This window comes from Nothobranchius furzeri, chromosome 8, assembly GCF_043380555.1.
Source record: "Nothobranchius furzeri strain GRZ-AD chromosome 8, NfurGRZ-RIMD1, whole genome shotgun sequence".
Classification (NCBI taxonomy): domain Eukaryota; kingdom Metazoa; phylum Chordata; class Actinopteri; order Cyprinodontiformes; family Nothobranchiidae; genus Nothobranchius; species Nothobranchius furzeri.
The window spans coordinates 53,905,982-53,924,568 of NC_091748.1; the positions used below are offsets into that span (position 1 = coordinate 53,905,982).

Consider the following 18,587-nt stretch of genomic DNA (forward strand, 5'->3'; position numbering starts at 1 on the left):
TTTTCCATATTAAAAATTACTCAATATCTTTTGGATTCTAAATAAACTAAATATACATTACACAATGTGTGTGCAAGACAAAGATTCCTGTTTTAGCCCTTTTTAATGCAATTGAATCAAAGCTGTATGACCTGACCAATTCCTCTTAGACATTTTTTCACAGGTTTAGAATAGAATAGAATAGAATAGAATACCCCCCCCCCCCCTTCTGGGGGTACTTCAAGAGTATGGGGTACCAGGCCCTCTGATATGAGCTTGTAGGTTCCTGTATGACCGGTGTCAGAGCTTGGTCCGCATTGCAGTAAGTCGGGCTCGTTTCCGGAGAGTTGGGCTCCGCCAAGGCTGCCCTTTGGCACAGATTCTGTTCATAACTTTTATGGCCACGATTTCTAGTCACAGCCAAGGTGTTGAGAGGACCTGTTTCTGTGGCCTAAGGATTGAGTCTCTGCTTTTTGCAGATGATGTGATCCTGTTGGCTTCATCAGAACGTGATCACCGGCTCTCATTGGAGCAGTTTGCAGCCGAGTGTTTAGCAGCTGGGATGAGGATAAGCTTCTCTAAATCCGAGACCATGGCCTTGAGTCGGAAAAAGGTAGAATGCCTTCTCCAGGTCAGGGATGAGGTCCTGCCTAAGGAGTAACTCGGGGTCTTGTTCACGAGTGAGGGAAAGATGGAGCAAGAGATGGCAGATTGGTGCTGCGTCATCAGTGATGCGGGCGTTGTACCGGTCTGTCGTGGTGAAGAGAGAGCTTTGTTCCTACCCTCACCTGTGGTCACAAACTTTAGGTAGTGACTGAAAGAATGAGATTGCGGGTACAAGCGGTCAAAATGAGTTTTCTCAGCAGGATGGCTCGGCTCTCCCTTAGAGATAGGGTGAGAAGCTCGGTTATCTAGGAGGGGCTCGGAGAAGACCCTCTGCTCCTCCACATCAAGAGGAGCCAGTTGAGGTGGCTCAAACATCTGGTAAGGATGCCTCCTGGACGCTTTCCTGGTGAAGTTTTCTGGGCACGTCCAACCGGGAGGAGGCCTAACGGGAGATCTAGGACCTGCTGGAGAGAATATGGCTGGCCAGGGAACACCTTAAGATTCTCTCAGAGGAACTGGTCCAAGTGGATGGGCAGAGGGAGGTTTGGGCCTCCCTGCTTAGACTGCTGCCCCCGCGACCCGACCCTGGATAAGCGGCCAAAATGGATGGAAATAGAATAGAATAGAATAGAATAGGATTTTTAATTTGTTGTCCCTCAGTGGAGAAATGTTAGTGGATGGAGAATGGTTTTGATAAAACCATTTGAATTACTAAATAGCAAAATGTTACATTGACCAACCACTCACTAAGAACAAGCGTTTCCTCTTATCAGCTTTCTAACAGCCCCAGCTACTGGGTGTCATCAAATTTGACAACAATCCATTTGTAATAAAAAAAAAAACTAAATAAAAAAACAACTCAAATACCGTCCATGAAAACAACAGTTAGGTTGACCTCTAGTGGAAATATGGCTTTACTGCAGCTTAAATTTATTTCCATCAACATTCTCAGAATCACAGACTCAAAGTTTAACATCTCAAAGCAAAGAAAGAGAGCCTTTGACTTGTAAAATATTCTGCAGCCTGAAAAATACTAATAAAGAAACAATAACATACACCCACACATATTTTAGAATTACTGTCAGTTTAATCTCTACAGAACATTTTAATAAAGCAAATGCTAGCCTTTGTCTGGTCTACGCCATTGATTCTGTGCCTTTACACCCTTTTCTGCTGCAACTACCACAGAGAACGTGACAAAGATTATTTAAGGTTTCTTAATTGATTTAAAAATTGTGAAAAGATGATGTTTTTAAGTTGTCTTAATCAAAATTGTTCCAATCTTTAGATTTATTTCTTTTCTTGGACTTTGGATGCTTTTTCAGTCATGTTCATGCCAGTTTTTTTATCTGATCATGACAGCATTTTGCAGTTTTTGCTTAAAATAAGGAAAAAGAACAAGTAAAAAAAAAACTATAGGTGTCAGTAAATATCAACCAACAGCAGGTTAGCAAATTCCAGAAATGTCTTTATGTCTTTAAGAAACAGTGAAATAAAAAATACATAATACAGGATCTTGGAGACATGTCATCATCTTGATGATCGTGTGCTGTACATCAACTTTTCTGCTAATTGCTCTTCAGCAATAATCTCATTATCAGTTTGCAGTTTCCTGGTTCGTTCCTTGACGACCCTTTTTCTGTGCATGAAATACTTAAAGTGCAGATGCCTAAAAGTGCTGAACTGAAAATGGAGAAAGCAGCCATGAGGATTCACATCCAACATCTTCATCTAGTAACACTGCATTAATTCACACGAGTTCTTTACGTAAGCAAATTTTAGTTATACAGCACTCATCACAGAAAGAGAAACACAAAGTGCTTCACAGAGATCGACAAAACAAAACAAATCATAAAGTCATAAAATCAAAATGCTTTTAAAAAGCAAAACAGAAATCAATTTTAATAAAAAAAAAGCAAAGTCACGAAACTATAAAATAATCATAAACATCACAAAACCAACGAAAAATGATTATAAATGTGAGTTATAAAAGACGAAAACACAAAAGATTAAGATAAACACAGCGTTAAATAAAAGGGTCCTCAGCTGTGTTTAAAATGTGTCCAGACTTTCAATACTCCATAAGGATAAAGGCAGATCATTCTAAAGTCGGGATGCAGTCTGGAAAGAGCGATCACCTTGACTTTTATATCTGGTCTTTGGAACTTCTAGAAGGTTCTGGCGGGTGGACCTGAGGGCTCTGGTTGGAGCATAAAGCTTTAACAGTTCAGGAATACAGGAAGGAGCTTGGCCATGCAGAGCAGTGAAAGTTATAGTCAGGATTCTAAAATGAACTCTAAAGTTAACAGGTAACCAGTGCAAGAGACAGTAAAATAGGAGTGATGTGAGCTCGTCCGTTTGCTCCAGTTAGGAGCCTCGCTGCAGAGTTCTGGACCAACTGAAAGCGGTTAAGGGCTTTTTTTGTTTAAACATGTAAAAAGGGATAAAGTGTCTAGCACTGGTAGGGAACTGTGTGAGCTTCCGGTTGCATCTAGAGGTAGGATATTTGGAAAATCTTTCTCAAGCCAAAGTTGCATTCTGATCCAGTTTGAAGGACTTTATGCTGCCCCGGCTGAGAGGTTACCTCTCTGAGCAAAAAGGCAGCATCGCACACAGGAAGCATCGATTTGGGAAGAAACGTCTTCTTTTGACCCGTAGTAGGTTAAGCTTTACAAAACACTGAATTTGAAAGCATCTGCTTACAAAAACTATCTCCCTTTATTTAAATACCCAAAGCAAGCGCCAAACTGAAGCCAGCCAGGGAGAACTCGCTTTGGGAAACTCCAACAAACAAGAAGAGTTACCACCTGCCACACCTGACTGGGGAGGAAGGGGGGTGTCAACCAGTTCAGGCAGTTTTGATCTCATTCTGTGTGCCTGCTGTAGAAACGGCTAACTGAAACCTGAAATGTTATGTCATCCTGCACTGATTTAGACTCAAACATGTGTGTGTGTGTGTGTGTTTGTGGGTGTGTGGGTGTGTGTGTGTGTGTGGGGGGGGGACACTCTAGAAAGAAAAGCTTGTAAAAGCTTGTTTCATATTGGCTTTCACTGTACACACACCCTCTACATTTCAGTGGCTCATTCATTCCTTGACAAAGGTGGATATCCAAGGAGCTGCCGGCTCGTGGTACAGAGGAACAAACGGTTTCAGTTAAAAGCTCCTTGTTTATAGATCCAAATGCTGATTCTGATGCATTCTCTATCCAAGGTTGAGCTGTAAATTCAGCAGTTTACATAAAGCTTTCATAAAGCAAAGAATTTAATAACGGCTTATTGAGACATTGCAGAAAATGCCCATACGGACCGTCAAACATCCAGAAATGCCTGTGGTATCTTTCGCTCTGGCAGTCCTACGTGTTGCTCAAGAGAGGGAGTTGTTTTCCCATGCAGGACTTTCACCAGAGGGTTGGGCCTGGAGCTGTGGGCTGGCTGCTCTGCTTACTAAAAAAGAAGAGAAGGAGAGGGGGGAAAGGGCAGAGTCGGGGTTTGGGAAGGCCCTTTTTTGTCTCTTCTCTTCCTTAAAATTATAGGTTCTCCACAAACACACCCACATGTGGTCACACACACACACACACACAGACAGCGAGGGCCAGCACACAAAGTCAGGATGTGACATCATCTACAGGAAGAGAAGCCAAACACTTCTTTCTTTTTCTATTCTTTTCTGTGTTGTGTGTGCCGCTGTGAGGTTGGAGCCCATCGGACTGCCAGTGGCTAGCATTGAAAGAAGATTTAGGACAAATAAAGGAGCAGAGCAGCTGGAGCTGACCTCCACATGGGAGTTTAATCCTTCCAGAACTTCCATAAACAACATTCCAAACTATCCATCGTAGGATCTCACAGAGGTACTGTAGAGGCAGTTTTTTCCTTTCTTGTTTTGTTTTTGTTGCAGCTGAATCTTGAACACGTGATCAGCTATTTTATTATTTCCTATTCTCACTTGAACTAACATTGGCAGATTTCACGAGGACCCGTGAAGCAAGCATGAAGGGTCTGTTATTCTGAGCACATGATTAGACATGCCTGAGCCTGGGGCGGTTGAGGCACGCTGACTTTTTGTCCTCTTGCTGTGACTTTTGCTGCCAATAAATTGTATTGATGCAAATTTTGAGTTTCACTAGAAACATGTCCCCCTGACTTTTCGGCAGAAACTCTAACTTTTCCTGATTTAGTAGCAGTTTTTTTAATTGGCACATTAAGAATGATCAAATGAATGAAATCGAGCACACAGTGAATTTTTACTGTAGTTTTCCTTCAATAGAACAGACGCAAAACACAAGCACTACACCTCTGGGGTGAGGATTCATCATTTAAGTTCACCACAAAATCTCAACCTCAGTGTTTAGTCCCTGATGTGTATAAAAATGCTAGAAAGGGGTTAGGGTAAACTTCTCATTAGAACCATGTAGTCTCAGATAAAACAACAGGAAATGGCCGGAACCGCCGTTCAAAACGGGAATCAGGACACAAACGCCAATATAGTTTCACATTGCAACCACAGTCTTGGAAGTGACTGTGTGTCAAACTTGGGCCAGCGGCATGTGTGTTCAAAAGACTGAACTGAAAAATGTGACTCAGTCCTGAAATAAACTCCTTAGGAAAAGTTCCTCACTGCAAAAACACAGTCTGAACTTTTGAGAGGTTTTTCTCTCTCGGTCGCTGTAGATTACCAAACAGATGGTTAATAGCTTCGGAAGAAAATCTGTAATTGCTTCAGTGGGTTTAGTTTCCATACACCAAAGAACGTTTTCCGTTAGCTGTCACATTCAGTGTGTTTACACGGAGTTAAAATCCTGCCACCACGCTGAATCTGAACGATGAGAATGTCTGTCTGTGCTCCCGAGAGTCGTTTGGTCTACTGACTCCCAGCGTGGCATTTGTTTTCTCAATCAGGCTTGACTCCCTGGGGCCCAGCTGTTGCTCCAGTTAAATTGTTGCTATTTTGGGTTGTGGATGAAACACTTAAAGCCCCTGATGAGGTCATGTTGGTCACTTAACTCTAATGAGACAGTAATGGTTATTCTTGTTTGTCCTGTTGTGGTTTCTTACAAAGATGTTTTTTGTGAAAGCTGATATTTAGAAAAAAACGAGTCTATAACAAAATATCCTAATAATGTATTGCATCAGTATGTTTTACTGGATTGAACCCTATCAATAACAATTTTGACAAAGATAATAGACCACCAGGTAAACGGTAAAGCCTAACATGTCTGTTTTTGCTCCTGACAGAAACATCTGGATTAAAGGACTCCCTGTCGTCTCTCCATAACCAACTCTGACCTCTTGTGACCTGATTTCGCCTGGACCCACTTTATCCAACTCAAAGCCAAACATTACTCTGGAGAGCCTTCACTCCCCTCATTCTAGGGGGAACGACCGAGTCAATGGCGCTGTGCCTCGGTCAAGTGTTCAGTAAAGCCAGAACGTTCAGGCCGAAGAAGCGGTTTGAGCCCGGCACACAGCGCTTTGAACTCTACAAGAAGGCTCAGGCCTCGCTCAAGTCGGGTTTGGACCTGAGGAAAGTGGTTCAGCTGCCAGAGGGAGAGAACCTCAACGACTGGATTGCAGTTCATGTGGTGGATTTCTTCAACAGGATCAACTTGATTTATGGCACAGTTAGTGAGTACTGCACCGAACGCACATGCCCCATTATGTCTGGAGGACTGAGGTACGAGTACAGATGGCAGGATGGAGAGGACTACAAGAAGCCCACCAAGCTCCCCGCTCTCAAGTACATGACTCTGCTGATGGACTGGATCGAGTCGCTCATTAATGACGAGGACATCTTCCCCACCAGAATAGGTGTGTGTAAAGAGTTTACAAATTATTAAGCAATCTTTGATGTTATTGACTAAAGAAAATATATAACGTGTTCTGCTTCAGAGAGGAAGAGCCAAGCTGCTCACCTTCACCAAGCTTTCAAATCCAATCACTGGGTTCAATAAAAGGTTAATTAGACAATGATGTTGACATTTAGATGAGCCTGGTTAATAGTGGCATTAATATTTGGTGCATGTCAGATTTTATAATTGATGTTAATGGGGAGGACAATTCTCTGCCTAAGGGGAGTGGAACACAGCAGTGTGTACTTGTGGCCCATTGTCTCATTGATTTTACATGGGTTTTATTGGCTTATTCCTTTAAACAAGGCGGAGACGTTGATCAGAAGAATTAAAAACTCTAAAATTCCAACTTTTCTAAATGATCGTCTATAAAGCAAGCATTGTTCATTTGGTATTTGATCTAATTATTTTCCATGAGGTTAGGCAAGAACAAGACCCAAAGCACTTATCTTAAATATGAAAGTTGGTTTTATGATGTTTGACATGCAGTTTTTATTACTGCACAATTACCTAGAAATACTTGATGCCGTTGCCATTTCTGTAGCACAAAGACAAAGATAACGAGACTGGCTTTCCCTCTAACAGGTCTTCTGGCAGAAGTTCCCTAACTCAATTCTTTACTTTTCCACTTTAGGCATACCTTTCCCCAAGAACTTCCAGCAGGTGGTCAAGAAAATCCTGAGTCGCCTCTTCAGGGTTTTCGTGCACGTTTACATCCATCACTTTGACAGCGTCTGCAGCATGGGTGCAGAGGCCCACATCAATACCTGCTACAAACACTACTACTACTTCATCACAGAGTTCAGTCTCATTGATAACTCTGAACTTGAGCCCCTGGTGAGTTGTCTGCACCATGGTAAACACATGAGGGTCAATCAATCAATCCGATTATTTGTTTTGCACCTTCTACCACCTTTAAGTGTGAGTTATACCGTGGGTGGAGACTTATTTCAACCAGACTTCTTGTTAGAAAAATACTAGGAAAAAAATGCGGTGCCTGGGGGACCGACAGAGCGGCACTGAGGCAATGATTGGCAACACCCCCCTTAACTCCACCCACCCACATGCATCAGAAAAAAAGAGTCGTTAACACGTGCACATGAGCACACACAAAAAGCAGACTCACTTGACTCACTCAAGAGAAGAGCAGACACAGAAACTGACTGAAGGAATGAAGGTTTCCTGATCACCTCCTTCATTAGACAAAAGGGTTTTTCTTAAATAGGCGAGCGGCGAGCTGTGGCTGATTTTAAATGAACGTGGAGCAGAGTTTTAGCCTGGAGATAATTATGGTTTTAGGCTGAAATATTAAATTTAAAGTAAGATGCACTAAACTGCCAAAAGTACTGATTACCAATGGTGGGAATAACCCCTTTTAAAAATAACGGTGTTACTAAAAAATATAGATTTTTCAGTAACGAGTAATCTAATGAATTACTGTCTTCTTTTATCATAACGCAGTTTCCGTTACTGATACGATAATGCGTGTGTTACTAATTCAGCAGCGCGGGGTGTAGAAGCTGTCTTCAGCCTATTGGGAGCTAAAGAGGCCGATGTTTTCATCCAAGCGCATCACAGCCCATGAAGAACGAGGAAGACGTGATGAATAGTCTACGTCTGCAGACCCGCAGATTCGCTGCTGCAGTCGTGAATTTGCAGCCGTGCCCTTCTTGGCGTGACTGCGGGAAGTCCCGAAGGTCCGCTCACCTGTTCATCGCTCAGACCAACGTCATTTATATTCAGTATTGTAGTAATTTATAGTAAATTAAGTAAGTTTAATTAAGAGAATAAACAATTTTTCTTGCATTCTTTAATTAAAAATAAGTAACAAAATAGTTATTTTTCTTGATAATTAGTTACTTTTATAATCTTGTAACTCAGTAAGTAACGGAGTTACTTTTTGGACAAAGTAATCAGTAACTATAATTAATTACTTTTTAAAAGTAACATTCCCAACACTGATGATTACACGTCTACAGCACTATTGGACACTCTCCAAGAAAGAAAGAAAGAAAGAAAGAAAGAAAGAAAGAAAGAAAGAAAGAGAAAGAAAGAAAGAAAGAAAGAAAGAAAGAAAGAAAGAAAGAAAGAAAGAAACTTTTCTGTAGCACCTCTTAAGATAAGAATCACGAAGCGCCTCACAAACAAAAACAATTGAAGTATAAAAAATATTTCAACAAATTATTAAAATATGTTTAAAATGAGAAATAAAATAGTGATAAAAAATAATAAGGAAAGGAAAAGGAGAGAGAATATGAATAGTTTATGCAGGTTATCAGCAAAAAAAGTTCATTGTTACTTGCTCTTTAACGGAAGCCCAAAGCGCTGAACAGTATATGACAACATGGTCAGACATCATAACAGCTAAAAGAGAATAAAAATAGTGTCACCAGTGTCAATGTGGTCAGACATCATAACAGCTAAAAGAGAATAAAAATAGTGTCACCAGTGTCAATGTGGTCAGACATCATAACAGCTAAAAGAGAATAAAAATAGTGTCACCAGTGTCAATGTGGTCAGACATCATAACAGCTAAAAGAGAATAAAAATAGTGTCACCAGTGTCAATGTGGTCAGACATCATAACAGCTAAAAGAGAATAAAAATAGTGTCACCAGTGTCAATGGTGTTGAGGGAAAGCTAACAAGTAAAAATGGGTTTTCAATCAAGTCACAAATCTGGCAGCAGAGTTTTAAACCGGTTGGAGCCGTGCAGTTGCAGCCTGACTCAGTCCAGCATACAATGCAGTAGTCAAGGCGTGACATGATAAAAGCACATACCACTGTTTCCAAATGGGTCGCCCCAAATTAAACAAACATGCCCGGACAACCATGTTTATTTGTCCATCAATTTTCACCCCTGAATTAATGACCACTTTCATCTCTGGGCCAAGAAAGCAAGATCAATCTCACACCACCTGCTCTGGCTCTTTTACCAGGACTGAGTTCATGACCTAAATTTTGGATTCATTTAATAAGAGGAAATTAGAGGCCATCCATGATTTACCTTCCATTAAACAGTCCAATAATGCAGACACAGAGCCTTCTGCCCCCCTGAGAAAGGGGCAAATAGATCTGGCAGTCATCTGCATAGAAATGGAACTTAACACCATGTCACTGAAGGAGGACCCCCAGGAGCAAGACGTAGAGTGTAAACAGAAGGGGGCCGAGGACTAGGCCCTGAGGGACCCCCATCTGAGTCTTTCCCAAGCTGAAGAAGCTTCACCCATCCACACACAGAACCTCCTGTTTTCAAGATAGGATGTCAGCCATTGGAGGGTGATTCCGTTCAGTCATTACATGCCACCTAGCAGAAACAAAATCTCCTGGTGTTATCGTCTATAACACTGTTTGCGTGATAGATGGAGTAAAATTTTATGATGCAAAAATAATTGCAGCTTCCACCCTGAAAATGACATTAAGTGTCATCCCTAATAGGAACTATTTTCTTTTTGACCATTATGAAACTGCTAATAGATTTAATAGTTGTATGTCCCCATGAGTCTTTAGTCAGGATAGAAATAATGATCTAATGTTATAGATATAGAATTAGTCAGAAAAGAAGTTGAATTGTGCGCTCGTCTAATGAGGTAAAACTCTGTGGTTGTTGTTATTATCCAACAAAAAGCTGTTTGTCACATTTGAGCACTGAGCAGATGAGATGTAAAGCTCCAAGCTCCAGAAAAAAAAAACGTTATTATGAAGCTCTAAATCTTGTAGTGTGAAACCGGGATGATGATTTGTGTCAGCACACTCAGAAACCATAAATAATGAGTTTTATTGTTCCCTGTTCATTCGTCTGCCTCTGTGTTGTTGTTGGTGGTGTTAGAGGAACAAAAAGTGTAAAGCACAACTTAAAGTAAAACTACTCCATTATTGTTTCTGTGCAACAGAAGTAGATTCAGTGTATCAACTCAACTCATCATTTGGTTTTCCTGCAGAGAGAGATGACAGAGAGGATTTGCACTTGAAGAAAGCCACGTGGACAGAAGGAGTTGACACTGGCGTAATCTGAGCCCTTTGAGGAAAAAAAGCAGCTCCAAAACATTCCAGACAAAGATCAGTTTTCTATGTAGGGGAGTTTTGTGATGTATGATGGACAAAATCCATACGTGTACCACTTTTCTTCAGATAGCAATGCTGTGGGTTCACAGCTCATGATGGTGCTGTGAATGTTTGTTTATGCCACAAAGCTACATGTCCTGTGCTCTTTTCTTGCCATTGGGAGTGTTTGATCTGTACATATGTGACTGCAGTCACTGCCAGTATTTTAATCAACTAATCTATAAAAAATGTGCACTTTTGGCAAACTTAACGATGTCTTGTCTAAGCTCTGTTTGTTTCTGTTTTTATAAATTCTCTGCACCACAGACGCTAAAGGATAATAAATGTCATTATTCTGCACCAGCTGCTTTAACAGCACAACATTTTGAAATCAGAGGCTTGACCTGAATTGTATTTCCTGTCAAAAAAATGAAAGAAATAATAATAAAAATAATAATAATACATGGAACTTATATAGCGTTTTTAAGGACACTTAAAGATGCTTTCATGCACTCACATTCACACACTGCCAGTGATGGTAAGCTACTTTGTAGCCACAGCCGCCCTGGGGCGGTCTGACAGAGGTGAGGCTGCCATTTGGCACCGTTGGCCCCTCTGACCACCATCAACACAGGCAAGTTGGGTGAAGTCTTGCCCAAGGACACAACAGGAGAATACCCCTGGCGGGAGCTGGGATCAAGCCTGTGACCCTCCGATCATGAGGCAACCCTCTTTACCTCCTGAGCTACTGCTGTCCCCTAAATGTAGCTTTCATTACATTGTTCATGATTGATGTTCATGATCAGCAATGCAAATATCTCAAACTTTATTTGTGTTTTCACGGATGACACATCTCTGCGCCAGAAGTCCACCGATTTCTCCTTTCTACTTAGAAAAGATAATGTGGATATTTGAAATAGCAGAGATTCATATTTCTAATGTTTTTAATTCAATTTTTTAGTATTTTTTTATTTTAAAATCAAAATGAAAAATAATTCAACATAATCCATCACAGCACTGGATAAACCAAAAAAATAAAAATCTAAATCAAAATGCGTACACATGTTATTGAGGGAATCCAGTGTGTTATTGGCTGTACTTTAACACAAGGTAAAACCATTTTCAGACTATATACAATTACTGTCTAGTAACTATAAATTCGTTTATAGAAAATATTTTGGATTATTTTTAAGAACTCAATGTGAATTTTTGTTTGAACCACATTAACTGAAAACTTTCACAAATAAAATCTAAATTTCATGTTTATTTTTTTATGGGCAATACTTATGTTTCTGCAATGATCTGCAAATTTGGAAAATTTTCTGGAAATTTGAAATGTTAATTTTGACAGCAGAGAATGTCATCTTGAAAGTCAGGAATAGCTATCAAGTCAATCTATTAATTCTTAAGACGGTTAGCTTATTGTTTTAAACATTTTTTGATATATTGATCTTATTTCACACTCTCAACCTTGAAATATTATTAGACATTTTGTTTAATATTATGATTATCATTAAATATCCTTATTTAAATTCTGATGAATGTACCTTTGACAAGACCGTTTATGTTGTGCAATAAGTAATGATGAATAGCAGTTGTAAAATTATACGTCACAATTGTCTGCCATTGATTCTATTCCTAATGTTGACTTTTACCAATAAAAATATTACAGAAGTCCTGAATTACGTAGCAATAACAAGAGACAAAGAGAAGAACAAAAAATCAAGATGAATCCAATAAAAGGCAAAAAGGTGCTGCATAGTTTTTCTTTTAAAAAGCCTTATTTCGTGAATGTTTTTATGCAAAGTTCCAAGTCCTTAACAAATAAAGGAAAAAATTTGTTTCTTGTTAGAAAATTTGCACTTATGGATGTAACATTTTGCTAGAGGTAACATTCAATTACTTAAAAACGTGTCATTGCCATGCAGTTAGTTAAACATGCTAATCTTAAGGAGAGAAATGGCAGAATGTTGCTTGAAACAAAGATGGGGGTGTATAGTTAATATGTGGAGATGAGTGTGCCAGATGAGAGCCAGTCTCTCTATAGTTGTCTACTAAAAGACCAGGGTATATCAAAATTACTTTAATATCCTTGGAGAAAGTTTTTTTTTCTGGATAAAATCTCTGAGTTAACTGTAATTAATCATCCTAATTTAATTGTTTAAAAAAAACTTGTGGCAAAGACCAGGGGTCTCATTTATAAAACATTGCGTAGAATCCTTACTAAAACCGTACGTAAGCTCAGCAAAACAATGTACTTACAGCAAGAAAGTTTGTGACCTATAAAACTGTGTGCGCACTAAGCAGTACAAGTGATAATGCTGCTGGAATTCATAATTTGATCCTTCTCTGCAGCAGCACTGCAGGTGCTCTCCATGTCCAACATGTGCATTAACCAAGTCCTTAGTCAACTTAAAGTTATGCACAGTTCTCTGCTACGTTTTCTTTTATAAATCCCAAAGTTTGCGTGGAAAGATGCTCACGCAGTTTTCCGACCCCGTTTTGTGCGTAAGCAAGCTTTATAAATGAGACACCAGACATTTTCTCAGTCATGCAAAAGTTGCTCCAATAACATGCAGGAAGAGAAATCCCATTGTCCTGGTGCATGGACCTGATTTTAGCATTGCTCCCTGTGATGGAGGATAAACCCCAAAGAGCTGATTTGTTAAATAGTCTCTGTTGTTATAGCTCCATCTAGAGTTCTACAGCTCCCCAAGGCACTTTACAAATTACCAATCCATGGTGATGACATTGTAGCCCTGGTTGCCCTTTTGGCACACTGAGGCAAAGCTGCACTGGACCCTCCAACATCCACCAACAAGCAAAGCAGGTTAAGTGTCTTGCCCAAGGACAACACACTGATGTTTGGAGAGTCCTCTACCCTACCTCCCCACCTAGTGGACACTTATGTTGTGTAATGTCTGAAGTCTGTTGCATTTCTGTCTGAGGAGTTTTTTGCATAGCAAAGCTGTCCTCCCTGTGGAGGGTAACTCTGAAGTGCCTTTTTTCCTCCACCTGACTCAATCCTTATATAAACTCCTCTGATCTCTATTAAGGTAGCGCGACTCGGGTTGCGAATGACCACAGTCACCAATTCTTGTCATGTGTCTATGCCGATGTATGTATGTCTGATCTCAGAATTGTGTGTACTGAAACTCTAATTTCCCTCTGGGATTAATAAAGTATCTTTGAATTGAATTGAACTGAATTGACTGTGACAGCCTGACGTGGGCTCTCTGACCTACAACCAGTAACAGGGAAGGCACCCACTCCTCTGCCACTGTTGCCTTTGTGTGGAGTTAACATTCATGAATAGTGTGAAGAACTCAGAAAAAAACGGCATCAATGTAATGTTAATTACAGATATTTTATGTAGACAATTGCTGGACCAATCTTTTGGTTTTGAAGCCAATCATTCCCAATGATTCTGCTGCAAACCAGTGTTTATTTACCTGCATGTGATGCTGTGAAAGTTAAAGTTCTTTATACTAGCTTATACCTCATTCACAGAGACAAAATTAGACTTCAATAGTTCAATAGCCCTCAATTACGTTATTGACTGACATCTGGAACAAGCTTTGGTCCAAACCATAGACTGTACATATACTGGACAATTCGATTCCATAGGCTTCAATTTCACGTTATCTGTCCATAATGGGAGGTGTCCACCACCGCCATTTTGACCGTGTCACAGGTTCCGTCCAGCCCAGACAATTCCATAAAAGGGAAGAGAGGAGGCGCTGAGGGTGTGGCTGTAAGGCTGGGCTCGAGTGACGACACCCAGGCGAACTAGCTACGAGCTAACCTGAAGCTAACCCTGGCTAACCCAAAGCTAAAGCGGAGGTGGGAGCCGAGCTAACGGATGTAGCCACCTAGCTTCAACCCAACCGGAGCTAACTGGAACACCCATCGACCTGAACCTTACACGGAGTTTAGGTGGAGGTTTTCTGCGCCTGTTCGTGAGAAGTACCTGTATTAAAAAAGTTTTAAATCGGTAAGTTTATAATTTATTTCCATAATGAAAACATTTTGCTTTGAGCAAGTTTTCAGTAGTTTTTTTTGGCGCTATCACTCCTGAGTCGCACCAGCCATTAAATGTATCATGAAGAAGAGAAAATATATTTAAGTCGTATTTTGGGGGGACATTTTATTATCTTTCTTACAAAATCTGAGACCAAGCGTTTCACATTGCAACACAAGCACCGGTAACCATAACAGAATTTACAGCCAGCAGAGGAGAGGATGGCGGTGTTTCAAACCCTCCCGGCCGGCGTGTAGAGCTCATTCCTGGGCTGGAGCCGGCCCTCAGCACCCCGCCACAGGCTCTAACAGATGCTGGCGGTGTTTCATATATTTCCAAAACGTAATACTTGTTTGCATCTTGTACAGCCAACTAGCCTTTATTCTGGACTCAGTACAATTTACCAAAAGTAAAGAGACATTATACAGATGAAGTAAGCACAAGATAACTTACTGGAAGACACAGAGTTATCATCAGAACCAGAACAAGAGAGCCTGATAACAGTCATGTGAAAATAACAGTTAAAAAGTATGTATGTATAATAGAAATAAAAATATATTAGAATTAGTGTAACTCACTGTGATCCAAACAAATCAGCCATAGCTGATGAGTAAATATGACATGAGGTCTGGGAGTTTTTAAGTTTCATTCTTTTATTACATTTTTTTCTTAGATCTATTAAAAGGTCACCATGGCAGCCTGTGTGTCTCCAACGTCAGCTACACAACGCAGCGTGTAAGTTCCAAGTACTTGTCTTGACCACTTCATGAATGGTTTTGTACTTTAAACAGCTAGGCCAAACCTGTTATTTTTTCCTCCATAGCCATTTGGATCATTGGAGACAGCTGAGTGAGGCGTGGTGCCCAGAGAGCTGCAGAGACAACCTTGGCCTCCCTGACGTCTGTGTCTCTTGGTTTGGTTGGGGCGGACCATCGACATACATACATGTGCCGACACTTTGCGCCCTGTTTTATAAACTGTAGTGTTAAAAATAAATGTTTTTGCTCAATTACTTGAATTTCTTTGGTTAAGACAAAAGTGAGGAATAATCATTTACAAGTTATTTGTACAACAGGCCCATTTTAAATCCCAACAGTTTCTTAGCAGACAATAGAAATGTGTTCTTTACTAACTTTACTTGGTTTAAAAATCTTACTAAAATAAACTTGAGTGCCGTATTGCAAAACCCAATCATACTTGTTATGTAAACATTAGCTTTGTAGATATTTTTTACAGATATATATTTGTGTGCAACAAAAACCAAACTTAAATAATTTGTCATTCTTTATTGAAAAACAACAAAATACAGGTATACAGAAGTGTGGGAAAATGATAATGTGAAAGTATTGCACTATAAATGAAGTGAGATGAGATGAAGGTGAGATGAAGGTGGACGCCAGCGGGCTGGACGCCGGACGAAGAAACCTGGAGACGGATCGCTCAGACAGGAAGGGAAGAGCTTCCTCTTACCTTGATGGAATTAAAGTTAGCCGTCGTCTGAACGCCCAACCGTACGGTCTGAGGTCAAAGGTCACAGGAAACACACACCAGTCAGCAGTCATACAGATGCATAAAGATAACTGTAGCCATGGCAACCAGCTGACATGTCCCCACTTTCACCAAAACCTGGTGCCTGCCGGGTCACCTGAATTCCTGTGTGATGTCAGCACGGTCGGCCGTGACTGCTGCCATCAGAGGTGACCTCTGATCAGCTGAATGAACTCACCTTCCAGGGTGACGCCGTGTTAGAGTCGGCTTCATCCTGTAAACAAACAAATGAGTGGTAACATAAACACCACGTCTGGTTCTGGTGGAGGCGGAGGACAACACGCACCTTTCCAGGAGCAGAACCCAGATGTTCTTGTTGCTACAAACAGAGACGAGCAGAGTTAAACCAGGAAGTGAGAGGGACCAGCTGCTGCAGACAGGTGAAGCTCACCTGAGCCTGAACCACAGGAGCCTCCTCAGCCATCAGACCTTCTGACTCCAGTTCAGATGCCACCTTGTTGATGTCCCTCAGGCGGGACTCATTGGCCTTCAGGTCCTGCAGGACAAAAGCACCTGCTGATCACCTTGTTGCTGTCGGGTTAACAGGTCTGGTGTTAGAACGTGGTGGATAAGAATGTTCTGACGGGCCGAGGATTCTGAACTCACCCTGCAGGACTGGGCCTGCTCCTTCAGGGCCTGGATGCTGCTGCCGTAAGCCGACAGGTCCGACATCAGGGCCTCGTGCTTCTTCAGGAGAGCCTGTGGAGCAGAACATCAGAACCTTCAGCTCGTCTGACACAAGTGGAGCTTTCTCGCAGCAATGGTCCAATCGGATCCGCCACCGTAAAACAAACCCTGCTCAGTTCACCGCAGACGTAGCTCTGCGGGTGTTTAGTGGAAAAGCGTGAGCCTTCTGCCGGCTGCCACGTGTCATGGCTGCTCTGCAGCGGGAACACACATCACAGCTTGTAAACCGTTTGAAATAAGAGCGCCGGGAACACGTTTGTCATCACTTCCTGTGCGAGGCCAGCACTTCTACTCCTAACCCATGAGACGCTTAAACGAGCAACGACGTCTGGTAGACAACCGAAGGAAATGCCAAATACAGAAACACTAATTATGAAGGACTGGAAAGAGAGCAAAGAAAAGCGATTGGAGTTTCTCAGGAAGGGACTTCCATACCTCGGCCAAGTCCTCGTCTTTCCCTTAGTCTGGACTTCCAACGATGGGCTCCTTCTCCCTCATCCAGGACTCGGCCTCATTAGCATCCGCAAAGTACTGCTTGGCCTGCAGAGAGTCCTCCAGGTCCTGCCTCCTCTGGGACGCCTTGGCCTTCAGCGTGTCCCAACGTCCATGAAGCTCCCACAGTTTAGTCTTCACTTCCTCACCAGCGAAGTGACCTGGACCCAAAAAAAGTGAGCCAGAACCTGCAGACACCTCAGAAACATGTCAGGACCAGACCTGCTCTACCTTCTTCCACCATGGTCTCTCCTTTCTGGGTGACAGCCTTGATGCGAGGTTCATGACCTGTGATCTCAGCCTGCAGAGCCTGGTGCTTCTTCAGCAGGTTCTGGACACCAATCAGGTCCTTCCCTTAGGACACATGTTAGAGTTCAGCATTATGCAGTAGACAGACCAGTTTAACCCAGGGGTTTCTTTCTTCTACAATCTGCTCTTTAACTGTATTATTTCAGCTGTTAACTTTATTTTCTCTCTAAGTGTTTTTCTCCCCAGAAGAAGCTACAACGATGTTCTGTTGAGCTGTGGTGGCCTCATGGAGGGGGCCATCGGCTAGCACACTGCTGCTAACCACTTAAACATTCTCCCTCTCCTGATAATAACATTTTACTTTCTTTGATGTTGGATGTGCTACTACTAGTTTACCCGTTTAATTATAGATTCACTAGGATAAATACAATAAAGTTTATCTCTTGCCAAATAGAATATTTACTGTGGCGAGCCCGTGAAGAGGTGTAGGAGAATGCGACAAATTTGTCTGTTAAAAAGTCTGTTATGTACAAAAACACAATATCATCACACTATTTTGGACCGATACATGACGGTCAGGTCCAGCTTGGGGAGAAAATATGACACGTCTTTCAGGATGGACTTCATCTTTGGTAGCTGGCGAAGCCGGGAAAAGCAGGATCTAACCACCTGGCTAATGTGGGAGTCCATCCGCATCTCTGGGTCCAAAACCACCCCCCGGTTAGTGATGGTTGGCTTCACTAAGCTGCAAAAACAGGGTTGCAGGACAGGACTAACTGCAGTGGGAGAGGGAGGAACAAATATTCCAGTTATAAATATTAAATATTTGAACAAATAAATATTTGTTAAAAGGAAGAAACTGATGATGACTTTAAGATTAGAGGAATGTTCTAGAACGGGTCTGGAACCAACGATGGCCCTTTGGATCAAATTTGGATTAAAAAAATAGCTCATGATTTTATTTATGGATGGAATAAAAATACAGGTTGTAAGCATCTTCTCAGTATCTTCATGTTGCACGACTTTCCACAGCAGAAGGACACAAAAACTGCCAGAATTATGATTAGAAAGATTTACGTTTTAATCTCAGAATCCCAACTTTTCCCAGAATCTTCAC

General features: G+C 41.3%; 2 protein-coding genes and 1 long non-coding RNA gene across 4 annotated transcripts; 2 read left to right on the forward strand and 1 right to left on the reverse strand.

Annotated features, from left to right (window-relative positions):
* Positions 1-4,276: 4,276 nt before the first annotated feature.
* On the forward strand, positions 4,277-10,935 carry mob3c (MOB kinase activator 3C). Its single transcript, XM_015971473.3, has 4 exons — positions 4,277-4,433; positions 5,818-6,390; positions 7,066-7,268; positions 10,371-10,935. The coding sequence occupies exons 2-4, from the start codon at positions 5,973-5,975 to the stop codon at positions 10,398-10,400; spliced, it is 651 nt and encodes a 216-aa protein (XP_015826959.3). The 5' UTR covers positions 4,277-4,433; positions 5,818-5,972; the 3' UTR covers positions 10,401-10,935.
* A 3,302-nt stretch (positions 10,936-14,237) lies between these two features.
* LOC139071552 (uncharacterized) lies at positions 14,238-15,503 on the forward strand. The gene is made up of 3 exons (XR_011521401.1): positions 14,238-14,467; positions 15,168-15,229; positions 15,318-15,503. It is a non-coding gene; the product is annotated as an uncharacterized lncRNA (long non-coding RNA).
* A 262-nt stretch (positions 15,504-15,765) lies between these two features.
* On the reverse strand, positions 15,766-17,382 carry LOC139071551 (spectrin alpha chain, non-erythrocytic 1-like). 2 transcript variants are annotated; one of them, XM_070554121.1, is made up of 6 exons: positions 17,165-17,382; positions 16,649-16,741; positions 16,434-16,538; positions 16,329-16,361; positions 16,221-16,256; positions 15,766-16,012 (listed from the first exon to the last, which is right to left on the reverse strand). In XM_070554121.1, the coding sequence occupies exons 2-6, from the start codon at positions 16,712-16,714 to the stop codon at positions 15,935-15,937; spliced, it is 318 nt and encodes a 105-aa protein (XP_070410222.1). In that variant the 5' UTR covers positions 16,715-16,741; positions 17,165-17,382; the 3' UTR covers positions 15,766-15,934. The 2 variants fall into 2 exon arrangements, with proteins under 2 accessions (XP_070410222.1, XP_070410221.1); XM_070554120.1 differs by having other exon boundaries at positions 16,221-16,361.
* Positions 17,383-18,587: the final 1,205 nt, after the last annotated feature.